This window comes from Culex pipiens, chromosome 1 (genome assembly GCF_016801865.2).
Source record: "Culex pipiens pallens isolate TS chromosome 1, TS_CPP_V2, whole genome shotgun sequence".
Lineage (NCBI taxonomy): Eukaryota > Metazoa > Arthropoda > Insecta > Diptera > Culicidae > Culex > Culex pipiens.
In genome coordinates this window covers 60,714,841-60,729,035 of record NC_068937.1, presented here as the reverse complement: position 1 = coordinate 60,729,035, position 14,195 = coordinate 60,714,841, and the positions used below count along the sequence as shown (strand labels likewise).

Below are 14,195 nucleotides of genomic sequence, written 5' to 3'. Positions count from 1 at the left end.
GTCTCGACTGTATATTATTTGAAAAGCTAAGAAAAGACAAGTTTCAAAAAAAATCACTCGCTTCTTCAAACACTAAATTGAAGAAGTAGAGTAATCTCTCACGAGATTAGGTCGTGTCACACTTATAGCCTACATTCAATAACCTTCATATCAAACTGCTGGAACACAACTAGGCAAAAGATGGAAGTGACTATTAGATGGCCAGTATGAACACACCAAAGCTACAAGTAAATACACTTAATTCTATTATCCCACTTCACCAGCACTGGTGTTATTCCGTGTGGGATAGAGGGCAAAAAACCGCTTGAACTTTTCTTTTAACAAATATAACTTTTTATATAGCACGCTGTGTGTTAAGGGTTTAGTTCTTGTTCATTTATGGCTTAATATTTTTAATTTCAAATAACTTACCAGTCGGTTTCGATGCAGGAGCTGCATTATTGCTTACTAATGACGATGAGAAAAAGATGACTAATACGATGATTGTGTTCCATGATCGCGTCATCTGTAAAAAAATAATAAACATAACTTTAGTATAATTCGAAATGAATGAAAAATGCCATCAAAAAGCAGCTTGTTTTATTTTTATTTTATTGAAGAAACAAATCAAACCACTATACACCAAATATTTCATCTGCACGCGATTTCTAAAATAATGACCCCAGTTGAAAGTCCCCAATTCCGAGCTATCCATCAAAGCCCACAGTCCGAAATAGACATAATCTTTATTCACGATTAAAAGCAAAACAAACCGACCGACCGCTCTGCTCCTGGCAGGGATTTTCCAGACCCACAAGAAAAGCGAGAAAAATAGATGAGGAAAAAAAACATTGAGCTTAAGGAAAATCAATACTGCTCAGTCATAAAGCGTGTAAATAAATAACGAACCTTTGCCTTTGCCAAAGACCTTTTCGGGGTGCACCACCCTACTACTACCTTATGCCTATATGTCGTGCGAACATAGCATTCATTCCAGTCATTCACACGAAAGAGAACAAAATTACGTGAAAATAATTTATTCCAAGTGGAGAAAAGCACTTTCCTTAACATAAACCACACAAGGACGAGACGATAAGGTTGATATGGTGATCATTTCTGGGGTTTTAAATTGCATTACAGCAACACTCAATATCAAAAATATATTTCTTTTCGAATTGTAAATACTATGTTTATGAAGTTCTATTCCTATCTCGGCCTCAGTTTTTCACAACTTAAAATTGGCATTTTTTGCCACTTAGTATATACAGCTTATCTGCGGAAAATTCTCATCAGTGCCAAGGTAAAACAATAAACCTGGTAAGCTAATTAGAACAGCGCTAGCAAATTGAAAAATAATTGGACGGCTTGGTTCAAAGAAGGATGAAAGGGAATATTAGATTGACTGGTGAGGATAATGAAATTTCCGAGAGATTTTCAGTTTATCTTATCTCATCTAGATCTCATGCAAACAGAACCCTGCCAGGATTCACATTTAAAAACGCTCAATTGTTCAGAGCCCTAGAAGCTGTGATGGTGTCGCCGGTATGTCTGATTGAACATTTGCTGCAACACTCGCCTTGGATTTTGCTCCACTTTGTTGTCGTCGGCATTCGTTCTGGTTTATGCACTGCCGGAAAGAATCTATGCTGCTGCACATGCCGACGTGAACGAGGACAGATTTTGCAATGCAATAGTAGTACATTTTTACGCAAACTTTTATGCATGGCATCGGACGTGGAAATTCTTCAACTGCACTGATTTGATGTTGATTGGACAAAAGCCGTTTTTAGAGAAACATTACATTACTTGTGGGTCTCGTGGCGCAGGGGTAGCGGCTTCGGCTGCCGATCCCGATGATGCTATGAGACGCGGGTTCGATTCCCGCCTTATCCACTGAGCTTCTATCGGATGGTGAAGTAAAACGTCGGTCCCGGTTTCTCCTGTCTCGTCAGAGGCGCTGGAGCAGAAATCCCACGTTAGAGGAAGGCCATGCCCCGGGGGGCGTAGTGCCAATAGTTTAGTTTCGTTTCGTTCGTTTTTTACATGAACTTGTAAATTTTTAACTTTTGTGTATTGGATAATGCTCTAATTATTAACCGATTTGCTCATATTTAGCCAACATATTTAGCCTGAAGATTCGAGGCATTCAGCTACTCATCTGTTGTTGAGAGTTTCAAATTGAATTCGAAGCAACAAATCTAAGGGCTATTCTACTGGTGCTGCTCTTCTAGACATAGAAAAAGCATTTGACAGTGTTTGGCATAATGGTTTGATTGCGAAATCGAAAAGGTTACTCCAAATGCTGCAGAAACTCAACTTATTATTTTCCCTCACAAACCAAGGGCTGATATTCTCAAACCAAAAAGTCATCATATTATAAAGATGAATGAGGTAAATTTAGAGTGTGAGGATCAAATTTTCAGACCTGCCATGCTTTATGCTGTGCCGAACTGGACAAGCTGCTTAACCAGGAAGAGAAAACTTTAGAGGATTCAGAACAAAATTCTCAAAATGAGTCTTGTGTGATCCCAGATCCGTACCGGGAATCGTCTGCCGAGGAAACCGGTGCAGTCCTGCATCCGATCCGGTCGAGCGTCGCACGAGGAAAGAGGACGCGAGCTAGACTTGCTTTGTCAGCTGTCACCGAACCGTTCGATGGCTGCGTCCATGCACTGTCAGTGCATGGCTGCGTCAAGTCCATCGTTCGAGGGGCCTATTCGACTCGATCCAATGGAGTGCGCTCACTTACACCGCAACAGGGTGTATCACTCCACACATCTCTCCTCTTCTCCATAAAAAAAAAATCTTCCATGTTTTGTGCCACATATTTCTTTTGATCCACCATCGGCTCGCTCTTTAGCTGCTAGTCCATGACTCGGTCAACTGTTTGTACATATCTGCATTAAAGTTTTTCGGCCAATTTTAGATCTAGCCCAATTAAGTAGTGGTAGCTCGTGAAAAATTTCGTAGTCGCGATATTCAAACCTATCCGATATTATGCGCGCTGCACCAAACCGAAGTCGTTAGCGTGTACATCAGCCTATGGCGCAACAGCTTTGCTCTCGTATTTTGATTTTAGTCTGCTTCCACAATATTTCTTCTTAGTGTCAGTTATACAAGATTCAATTATGATTAGATAAACACCATCAATCTATAAAAAGATTAAGAAATTATCTTTCTCTCTATCTATCTATCTTTCTCTCTCTCTATCTTTCTCTATCTTTCTCTTTATATCTCTCTATCTTTCTCTCTCTCTCTCCATCTATCTTTCTCTCTCTCTGTCTTTGCCTCTCTCTATATCTTTGTATCTCTCCCTCTCTCTATCCTTGCCTCTCTCTCTATCTTTCTCTCTCTCTCTATCTTTCTCTCTCTATATATATTTCTCTCTCTCTATATATATCTTGATCTCTCTATATCTATATCTCTCTATCTTTATCTATCTATCTTTCTCTCTCTCTATTTAACTCTCGATCTTTTTAAACAATTACTTCATTATACTTCTTAGCCCAGAAATCTTTTTCTTTTATTTTTCTTGTTCTCATAATTCTAACACATTTCCTCCACTTGTTTTCGAAACGCCATTCCTCGATATTTTCTTGCCCAAGTTTACGCTTAAAAAGTCACTGTTAAGCGTACCATCAACATCCTATAACAGCTTTGCCATCCATTGTTCACGACAGCATTCCAAACAATATAGCCTTCTTCACAAACAACCTCAGTTACCAACAATTCAGCATTTTGATTGTTTCAGGCTTTTCAGCCACAGTGAGTCAGTCTGGATCACCTTTTTCTAATATACTAACAACAATAGCTGCTTTTCAGGCTTTTACCACGTCAAACCGGCCTACCGTGCCCACACGACTCAATCTTTTCTTGGAACAATCGCGGCCTTCCAGGCTATTTACCACGGTGAGCCAATCTGACCTCCGTGCCCAACGCGACAAAATGTTACACTAATCGCGGCCTTCCAGGCTACTTACCACGGCAGGCCCATCTGACCTCCGTGCCCAACGCGATTCATTTTTTCTAGGAACTATCGCGGCCTTCCAGGCTATTTACCACGGCGGGCCAATCTGACCCACCGTGCCCAACGCGACAAAATGTTCCACTAATCGCGGCCTTCCAGGCTACTTACCACGGCAGGCCCATCTGACCTCCGTGCCCAACGCGATTCATTTTTTCTAGGAACTATCGCGGCCTTCCAGGCTATTTACCACGGCGGGTCAATCTGACCCACCGTGCCCAACGCGACAAAATTTTCCTCTAATCGCGGCCTTCCAGGCTACTTACCACGGCAGGCCCATCTGACCTCCATGCCCAACGCGATTCATTTTTTCTAGGAACTATCGCGGCCTTCCAGGCTATTTACCACGGTGGGCTCATCTGACCCACCGTGCCCAACGCGACAAAATGTTCCACTAATCGCGGCCTTCCAGGCTACTTACCACGGCAGGCCCATCTGACCTCCGTGCCCAACGCGATTCATTTTTTCTAGGAACTATCGCGGCCTTCCAGGCTATTTACCACGGCGGGCCAATCTGACCCACCGTGCCCAACGCGACAAAATTTTCCTCTAATCGCGGCCTTCCAGGCTACTTACCACGGCAGGCCCATCTGACCTCCGTGCCCAACGCGATTCATTTTTTCTAGGAACTATCGCGGCCTTCCAGGCTATTTACCACGGCGGGCCAATCTGACCCACCGTGCCCAACGCGACAAAATGTTCTACTAATCGCGGCCTTCCAGGCTACTTACCACGGCAGGCCCATCTGACCTCCGTGCCCAACGCGATTCATTTTTTCTAGGAACTATCGCGGCCTTCCAGGCTATTTACCACGGCGGGCCAATCTGACCCACCGTGCCCAACGCGACAAAATTTTCCTCTAATCGCGGCCTTCCAGGCTACTTACCACGGCAGGCCCATCTGACCTCCGTGCCCAACGCGATTCATTTTTTCTAGGAACTATCGCGGCCTTCCAGGCTATTTACCACGGCGGGCCAATCTGACCCACCGTGCCCAACGCGACAAAATTTTCCACTAATCGCGGCCTTCCAGGCTACTTACCACGGCAGGCCCATCTGACCTCCGTGCCCAACGCGATTCATTTTTTCTAGGAACTATCGCGGCCTTCCAGGCTATTTACCACGGTGGGCTCATCTGACCCACCGTGCCCAACGCGACAAAATGTTCCACTAATCGCGGCCTTCCAGGCTACTTACCACGGCAGGCCCATCTGACCTCCGTGCCCAACGCGATTCATTTTTTCTAGGAACTATCGCGGCCTTCCAGGCTATTTACCACGGCGGGCCAATCTGACCCACCGTGCCCAACGCGACAAAATTTTCCTCTAATCGCGGCCTTCCAGGCTACTTACCACGGCAGGCCCATCTGACCTCCGTGCCCAACGCGATTCATTTTTTCTAGGAACTATCGCGGCCTTCCAGGCTATTTACCACGGCGGGCCAATCTGACCCACCGTGCCCAACGCGACAAAATGTTCCACTAATCGCGGCCTTCCAGGCTACTTACCACGGCAGGCCCATCTGACCTCCGTGCCCAACGCGATTCATTTTTTCTAGGAACTATCGCGGCCTTCCAGGCTATTTACCACGGTGGGCTCATCTGACCCACCGTGCCCAACGCGACAAAATGTTCCACTAATCGCGGCCTTCCAGGCTATTTCCCACGGCGGGCCCATTTGACCCACCGTGCCCTACGCGATTACATATACCAATTTACTCGCATTTCTGTCAAACACGATTTCCACTTATTACCTTCACCGCGGTGCGCCAACTTTGTCCTATTTTGCCCAGGCGTCCGCAGCACCTTTCTCGCTCGAACGCCAACTCTTCAGAAGACCTTTTAAGGAAACAAACAATATTTTGGAAAATTCCTTAAAAGAAAGCTCTTTTCCCAGACTCTCGTCAAGACCCGAAAACACTTCTGCACACTCCTTTAGACCACGCTCCGCAAAATAAAACACCTTCAAGCAGCAACTCCCTTACTCACTCAAACTAAACCTTTCACATTGTCAACCAGCAGCAGCACTTCGCCTACCCAACAAAACACACTCCGCCTGTAGTAACTAAAAAAAAAATCTTCCCCGGCAGACGATTCCCCGTAGGTTCTCAAAAGTTGTAATGAAAAACAACTCCGTCACGGTCGCCAATGTGTGATCCCAGATCCGTACCGGGAATCGTCTGCCGAGGAAACCGGTGCAGTCCTGCATCCGATCCGGTCGAGCGTCGCACGAGGAAAGAGGACGCGAGCTAGACTTGCTTTGTCAGCTGTCACCGAACCGTTCGATGGCTGCGTCCATGCACTGTCAGTGCATGGCTGCGTCAAGTCCATCGTTCGAGGGGCCTATTCGACTCGATCCAATGGAGTGCGCTCACTTACACCGCAACAGGGTGTATCACTCCACACAAGTCTGAAACTTCCTCCCTGGTTCAGCACCATAAACTTTATCAATTGCAGTCTTCAGCTGCATTGATCCGTTCTTTATATAGTTTATAAGTTAGTTTTAAGGAATCCTTTTTCCCTTTTGTACACAGCAAAAAAAGTAGTAATCCAGCTGCGTGTAAAAGGCCTGGGTGTAAAATAAATGTTGCATTATATTATAAAATTCTATGTAATATTACACCCTAAAATATGTAGCCCATTAGTATGGGAAACCTACCTGACCGAAATATCTAGCTGATATATGCGTTTATCCTTTCCAAACTTCATCGGTTTGATGGCCGAGCTGGCTAAGGCGCCAGTCCTTACTGTAGGTGCAGGGTTTGAATCCCGTCGGTTGAAACTTAATTTTTTGTTTACAAAAATTGTACATTCAGCGTGTAATATTAAGCGCATGCGATTTTAACATCGGATTTTTTGCTGTGTAATTTTAGGAACTCTTACATTTGAAATCACTGAATAGCGAAAGCTACAATATCATATCAATACAAATCCAGTAACTCTGTTCACTTAATAGATCGTTTGTGAAATTTCAACACCTGGCATGGCAAAAAAAAGTAAACGCACTACATTTAAACCCGGAATGGCCATTCTTTTATGTAACTAATGGCCTTAGACAGGATTATTGCGATTTTCTATTTTGTGTATTTCCCTTTATTACGTATGAACTTTGTCCCTATACGTATCTATACCCGGCTACCAAGCGGATCTCGCGGTCTGGCATTTCACCACCAAGTGTGGCGTATGCATTAAATATTGGATTTCCATTTTAGAAAGCACCCCGTTTGCAGTCTTCTACACTGTTTAAGACTATACTTACCGCTGCTGTTTTCGTGTGACGAGAGTGGCCTCGTTTCGCGTGTGTCTTTTATCCTTTTGTACGGGGTGGGTAGGGAAAATGTGACCACTAATTGCGTTCTGCGAATTTTCACTGTTCCTCACTCGGCGAAAATGGATGGCACAACGTGCTAACTTTTTTCACGCAATTTTTTCTATTAGCGCAGGTACGAATAATCGGTTTCTCGTTCTCCTCCGGTTTTTCCACACCGGTAATCAACTTAATTAAAAATCAATTATATTCACTCAAGTGCGAACCGGGGCTAGGAAAATCATTCCTCCAAACAAGCCCCAAGACACACCGAACCAATTACAGGACACCCCAGGATAGGGGAGAGAGTTGAACGATTTTCACACACTTAACATCCACTCTTCCTCGCCACTTTCCAGTCAATTTCCTTCTTCCACCCAACAATCTACGCGAAACCACAAGCCCGTGGAAGTCCTTTAATTTTAGAAATGCACTTCTTCGCAATTTTCCCACAACCCCGATAGAGTTTTATTTTCTCAAACACTCACACACACACACACCCTTTTAGATAAAGCGACCGCACCGTGGAAAAGCGCAAAAAGTACGTCCTTTGCGGCTGGAAACAATACTCGGAATGTGCCACTAAAGTTTCCACGGAATGGCTCCTCCAACCGAACGTGGAAAACGAAAGGAAAAACGGCGTGGAAAACATCAAAACATTGGCCCGAAGAGGGCATAAATTGGCTGTGTGGTGAAAGGAGTACATAAGGGAGCATATTCTGAGAGAGAGAGAGAGGGAGAGACCAACTCAGAGAGCGAGCTTTTGTTCGCTGCTCGGAAGCTTTTTGCTGAACATTGAAGCATAACAGCATAACGCGTCTCCATTTAAATGGCTTCGAAAGCTACTGTTTTGGAGAACGATATTTTAATTCTTTAAAATTCTTCAAAGTAGACGAATTCCTTAACATTCTTTGAAAAATACTGATTTTCCGTGTTTTTTTTGAGTCAATATTTTATTTTAAATATTTAGTTTGGTTTACCAATGTTAAAATAAACTTTTTATCAGTACTGTATGTTAACTTAAGAGCGAGTCCACGAGTAAAGCATATATACCACATAAATCACATAAATGTGAATCGAAGATTTTTTTTAACTTTCATTTTTTAAAGGGTTAAAATGGATGAAAATAAACATTTTCATGCATGTTTTTATTGTGAAATTGTCTCAGGAACACGAATATGATGAAATTATCACCGGAAAATTTGATCTAAGGGGTTCCCCGAGCAAAAAATTACAACCAAAAAATTCACTAAAAGTAAAAGTGTCTATTTAATATGTTAAACTGCCTTACGCAAAGTGTTATCAGTCTCAGATGACAGTCCCAGATCGACGTCGTCGTGCTATCTTGTCACACCCGCCATTTCGACGTTCCGAGAAAAATGCGAATAAACACAAACTAGAGCACGCAATGTAAACAATAACAAACACGTTTTGTTTGACTGACAATTCTGTGCATTGTCCCGAATTTTGGTTGAAGTTGGTTGCTGGAGTACCGAGTTATAATTACACGGTAGTCTAACTTGTACGTGCGTCAAACGCGTTCTGACCTGAAATCCCTTTGGCCAATTGTTGCACTTACAAGACAAGATTGAAACTACTTTCATATGGTGGGCGGTGGTTTCATTAATTCCTTCATATTTTTTTTTGCTGATGGTGATTTCAGTTGAATGAAAACATGAAGTTGTGTATTTAACCTTTTATTTTCAAAATTTGTAAATTTTCATGAACGCACATCACATAGAAAAAAAGTTCAATGACACACACAATATTTTTTCCGACATCAGCAAGTTCTCCAACACAGGCGAATTGTTTACGATTCCGGCGTGCATGCAGCTTCCGGAGAATTCTGGTGGAGCAGTTTCGTTACCTTTACTTTCAGCCATTCGCGGCCACACAAACGTCTCCTTCTCCTCGGCCTGCTTTGATTCCCCAAGTAACCATCCAGCACTAAAACATGGTCACTGTTCAGCACTTAATGCAATTTTACAGCTGCGAGTAAAAGCTACGAAGTTTGGATATCAGCCCTAACAGCTACTTCAGTGCTGGACAATGACCGAGTTTGGACTTTACTCGGCTGGTTTAGTGCTGGCCCCTACTGTTGGTGTCCACCCCTGCAGAAAATGTCAAAAAATGAGAGAGGCAAAAATATTGCTTTCACTCTCTCTGCTTCCTCTTTCTCACCATTCTATTTTGGTTTGTTTATTTACTACATTACCGACTCAGCTGACCGAGTTTGCGGAGTTGATTTTTTTTATTGAAGATGATGAGACTGGGATGTGATGCCAGATGGTAGAAGTTGTCTTCGCCGCTGATTCCTGCGCCCGTGCCTTCTCTCCTAAATGGGAGATGGCTTTCCAAACAGGTTTTTACAGCTACTTATGTAGCGACTTTGTGCCGGAAGAATGCCAAACAGCTTGGGTTTAATGTTTCACCCCTTTTAAAAGGGCACTGAAGAAATCAGTTGTTGATGAGGTTCGGAAGATTTAGTGTTTTTATTCATAATAATATAATAAAATGCATACAACGAGCCATGAATTTGCTTGAAGGTAAATAAATACATGAGTTGTCTGCCACTCGCTTACTTCGGCGGGGGAATTCGGCTGGTGGGCCAAAAAAATAAACAACCATATCAGCCGCGGCTCATTGCTGCAATTGCTGGCATCGACAGTTTCCAATCGTTGGTACGATATATACGAGAAAGTGAGAAGGTTGTTGTTTTCTCGCACTCTCTCTTTCACTCTCCTCTCAGAATGAGAACAATGTTGCCAGTTTGATGGAAACAGCATGACAGTGTTGCTAGTGGTTGCACTTAAGCAGCACTTATTCAGCTTTGGACAGTGCAGTTGAATAAGTGCTGAATCGCATTTGCAAATGCTGTTGCGCGGCTAATTAGCAATGAAATGCCAATCTGTTGCCGATTTATGACTTTTTGCTAGTGCTGGATGGTTACTTGGGTCATGATTCCTTGGCTAGCTTGATGGCCGGTCCCACTGTACTTTGTGCACATCCGTCAAACAACAATTCGTCAGCTGTGTGCTATCTTGTGACAACGACCATTTAGTACTTTTCGAGAAAATCGATTTTTAAAGTTTGATGATAAATATTTCCAAAACTATGAATGATAGAGCCAAACTTTTTGAAGCAATCGGTTCGTATACTATCGCTTAACAAACGCTCTAACGTTTCAACTAATTTGGTTACACCAGTTAAAAGATACAGTAAATTATGTAAACAAAAATCTGAAAAGCACGTGTCACAAGTGTTTCGAAAGTAAAATTGTACTGCGTGTCACAAGTGTGCACAGAATTCCCATAAAAAAACTAAAATAGGCTTAAACAATAGTTTAACCGACCTAATCAGTATATTTTCAAAACCAAAAGGTTGCATTGCCTTTAGAAAGTATGTGTGTACATAAATTTGTGAAAATCAAGGTAAATTTTCCACATTTTCCAACATCATGTATGACGTGTCACAAGTGTACACGATCATTTTGATGATAAATTGGTCTATGTCACAAGTGTGCATTGTGATATCCGGGAAACGGAAACGAGTTACCAAAATCGGGTTAAAGCATCTTGTAGTGTTTGTTAAGTATAGCAAAACGTCATCATTAACTCATTTTCGACCAAAATGGTCTATGTCACAAGATAGCACACAGCTGACGAATTGGCCATGATAGGACACCGACAATCGCGCTGGATTTTCTGAATCCGATGCCTAGAAAATAAGAACACAGAAAATCAATGAAAAAAATAGCAACGATGGTGCGGAAAATACTAACAAATGAATCTTCAAAAAAGGGAGAGACTGCAGAATGAAAAACTGATCTGGTTCTTGAAATCCACAGAGATAGAAAAAAACTGAAACTTTGATTCCGTGCCCGACTGAATGTTCAGCTGTTGAGGATCACCAGCAGACTGATTGTCCTCAGACTTGCAGGCCTGGCTGAAAATTTTCAGACAGGAAAATCACGCAACCTTTCAACTTTGCTCATCGAGTAGCTCATCGTAGTCACTTTTCACCACAATGTTGCATGAAATGGTAAGTGAATATTTTCCATACCACTTTACTTGCGAATGTGACATGAATTTCATGCAAACCAAAATCAGCTGACTTGCAAGCCACACCTCAAAATTTTCAGGCATGAAATTCACGTGGTAATTTGTTGTGTGTAAGCTACGTGGAAATCGAGCAGAGGTGACATGAATGTAGTGTGACAGTTGCATGACTCATGCAAAACATTGTTTTCAATCGAAAATTGGTTGCCACCGGAATTTTCATGCAACTCTGTGGTGAAATGTTTTTTGAGTGTATCCAACGACAGGTCGCATCTCGGGCAAAAGACTAAATACAGTATGTAAAAAAAGTATTTACACCCCTTGGGTAATATGCACAATTTGTGAAGAAACATGTAAACAATTTAAAGTTTGACAGAAACCTAGTACTACGTTTTGTTCAGAAACTCATGCCGAACATTTTGCTATAAAAAGATCATGAAAAGATGATTTCCATAAAAAAGTTATATAACAAATACTATTACAGAAATCAAAAAAGGTGGCCCACAAAGTCGAAATCGACGGCGTGGTGACCGATGACAGTCTGTCGCTTGTCGACCTCTCAAGGGCGGTGGGACGCTTCAAGAACCCTAAACTTCCAGCTGTGGAGGTACTCGAGTGCCGGCAACTGGGCAACGTCACCACCGAGGGTGGCCAGAAGAAGTTCATTCCTTCTGCCTCGTTCCTGGTGACTTTTGCAGGGTCAGCTCTGCCGGACTACATTGAGCTGTACAAGCTTCGGTTTCCAGTTCGATTGTACGTTCCGCGAGTGATGAGCTGCGAAAACTGCCAGCAGTTGGGACACACCAAGACCTACTGCAGCAACAAGAGCAAGTGCTCAAAGTGCGCCGGCCCCCACAAGGACGTGGAATGCCAAAAGCATGCTGAAAATGCCTGCTTTGTGGCGGGGAACCGCACAAAACTCGGCAGTGCCCAAAGTACAAGGAGCGCGAGGACAAGATGAAGCGATCCTTGAGGGAACGCTCCAAGAAGTCCTTTGCGGAAATCCTTAGTAAGGTGACCCACTCCAATCGCTTCGCTCCTTTGGCGGATGAAGATTCGGAGGACGAGGAATCCGATGTGGAGGTTCTCTTCCAGAGAGACGAGGAAAGTGACTCTTCCGGGCCAAACCCGAAGCGCAACAAGGCTTCCAAGTCCAGAAAAGCCGCTGGCGGCAAGGGTAAGGAAAGTGACTCGTTGAACTTCGAGGAGGATTTTCCTTTCGGTCCGTCGGGTAAGCCCGCTCCGAAGCCGACACCGAAGCCGGCACCGATTCCTCTCAAGCCACTGAAGCACGTTCCCAAGCTGCCAAAGATCCGCCTAAAAACGGTTCCTCAACCGAATCCGATCACCGATGCCTTCAAAGGAGTCCTTCCTATTTCCACAATCGTGGAATGGCTGTGCTCTTTTGTGAGTGAACCGACGCGTTTAATCATAAAGCGGTTTGAGCCTCTCGCTAGATACATCGGGAAACAGCTTGCTAGCACGATGCCCCTCTTGTCGTTCATTTCCTTTGATGGGTAATACACCAAAAACGAAAAACGGCATCTCCTTTCTACAATGGATTGTAGAAGTTTAACCCCCAAGTTAAACGATTTTCAACAATTCGCATTCGAACGGGACTGTGATGTGTTTGCGCTGAGCGAAACGTTTCTTATCGGAGATGAGACGCCAGCTTTCCGGGGGTACAACATCATCACAGAGAGCTGGGCAGGGCCAAATAGAGGTGGAGGCGTACTGATTGGGGTCAGGAAATGCCACACTTTTAGAAAGGTCACGCTCCCGAAGCTAGGAGGAATCGAAGCAGTCGCAGTACAGGCCAGGATCAGAGGACTGGACATTTACATTGTGTCAGTCTATGTTCCCCCACAGGTGTCGTTAACTCGACAAAAGTTGTGGGGTATGCTTGAGCTGTTGCAGGCACCGCGACTGGTTCTGGGTGACTTTAATCTCACGCATATATGATTCATGAACTGTGCGACGACTTCCAGATGACCCTCCTAAACAGGGACAAGCAAGTTACGCGGATTGCAACACCACCAACGTCAACCACGTCCGGTACGAAGGCGAGTGCCATCGACTTGTCGCTCTGTTCCAACAGTCTGGCAATTCTTTGTGACTGGAACGTGCTCCAAGATCCTCGTGGCAGTGATCATTTGCCGATCGCTATTCTGGTTAGCCATGGCCCACAGCAATCGACAACGGTGGAGATGCCTTACGATCTGACGCGAAATATCGACTGGAAACAGTACGCGGAGGCAGTCTCCATTGGAGTTAAGTTGCAAGCAGGGTTGGTACCGCTTGAAGAATATGCGTTTCTGGCTAATTTGATCTATGACAGTGCGTTACAAGCTCAGACGAAACCCGTCCCGGGACCGTACATCCGAACGCGCCCTCCACTTCCCTGGTGGGACAAGGAGTGTACGGATCTCTCGGCGGCCAGGTCTGTAGCTTATGTGGACTTCTGCAAGTGTGAAATCCGAGCGAACTTCCAAAAGTACAGAGCTCTTGATCGCAGGTACAGTAATACTCTGAAGCGGAAGAAGCGAATGTACTGGCGGGAGTTCGTTGAAGGACTACCAGCAGATACGTCCATGAGCACTCTGTGGCGCGTTGCGAGGGCCATGCGTAGAGGTTCCGTTCCGAACGAGAGTGTGGAAAAATCGGACAAGTGTATATTGGATTTCACCAAGAAGGTGTGCCCGGACTCGGTGCCGACACAACCATCATTCGACGTTGTTGATGGGAGCGATTCTAATCCTCCCTTCTCGATGGTAGAGCTCTCCATAGCACTATTGACGGGCAACAACACTGCTCCCGGTCCGGACAAGAT

The 14,195-nt window shown here is 44.1% G+C and overlaps 2 protein-coding genes across 6 annotated transcripts in view; both read right to left on the bottom strand.

Moving 5' to 3' along the window:
- The window catches only part of LOC120426431 (protein tweety), a 194,352-nt gene that overhangs the window by 151,751 nt on the left and 28,406 nt on the right, over nt 1-14,195 (bottom strand). The window lies entirely within an intron of this gene.
- Nucleotides 1-14,195, bottom strand: part of LOC120426424 (uncharacterized) — a 30,607-nt gene that overhangs the window by 9,545 nt on the left and 6,867 nt on the right. The window contains exons 1-3 of one of the 5 annotated variants that reach the window (XM_039591183.2): nt 7,808-7,927; nt 7,260-7,496; nt 412-505 (exon numbers count right to left, since the gene is read on the bottom strand). In XM_039591183.2, coding sequence (XP_039447117.1) covers nt 412-505 — 94 coding nt within the window. In that variant the 5' untranslated portion in view covers nt 7,260-7,496; nt 7,808-7,927. Of the gene's footprint in view, nt 1-411; nt 506-5,989; nt 6,183-7,259; nt 7,928-14,195 lie in introns of those variants that run through there. The other 4 variants (XM_039591185.2, XM_039591182.2, XM_039591184.2 and 1 more) reach the window with 4 other exon arrangements.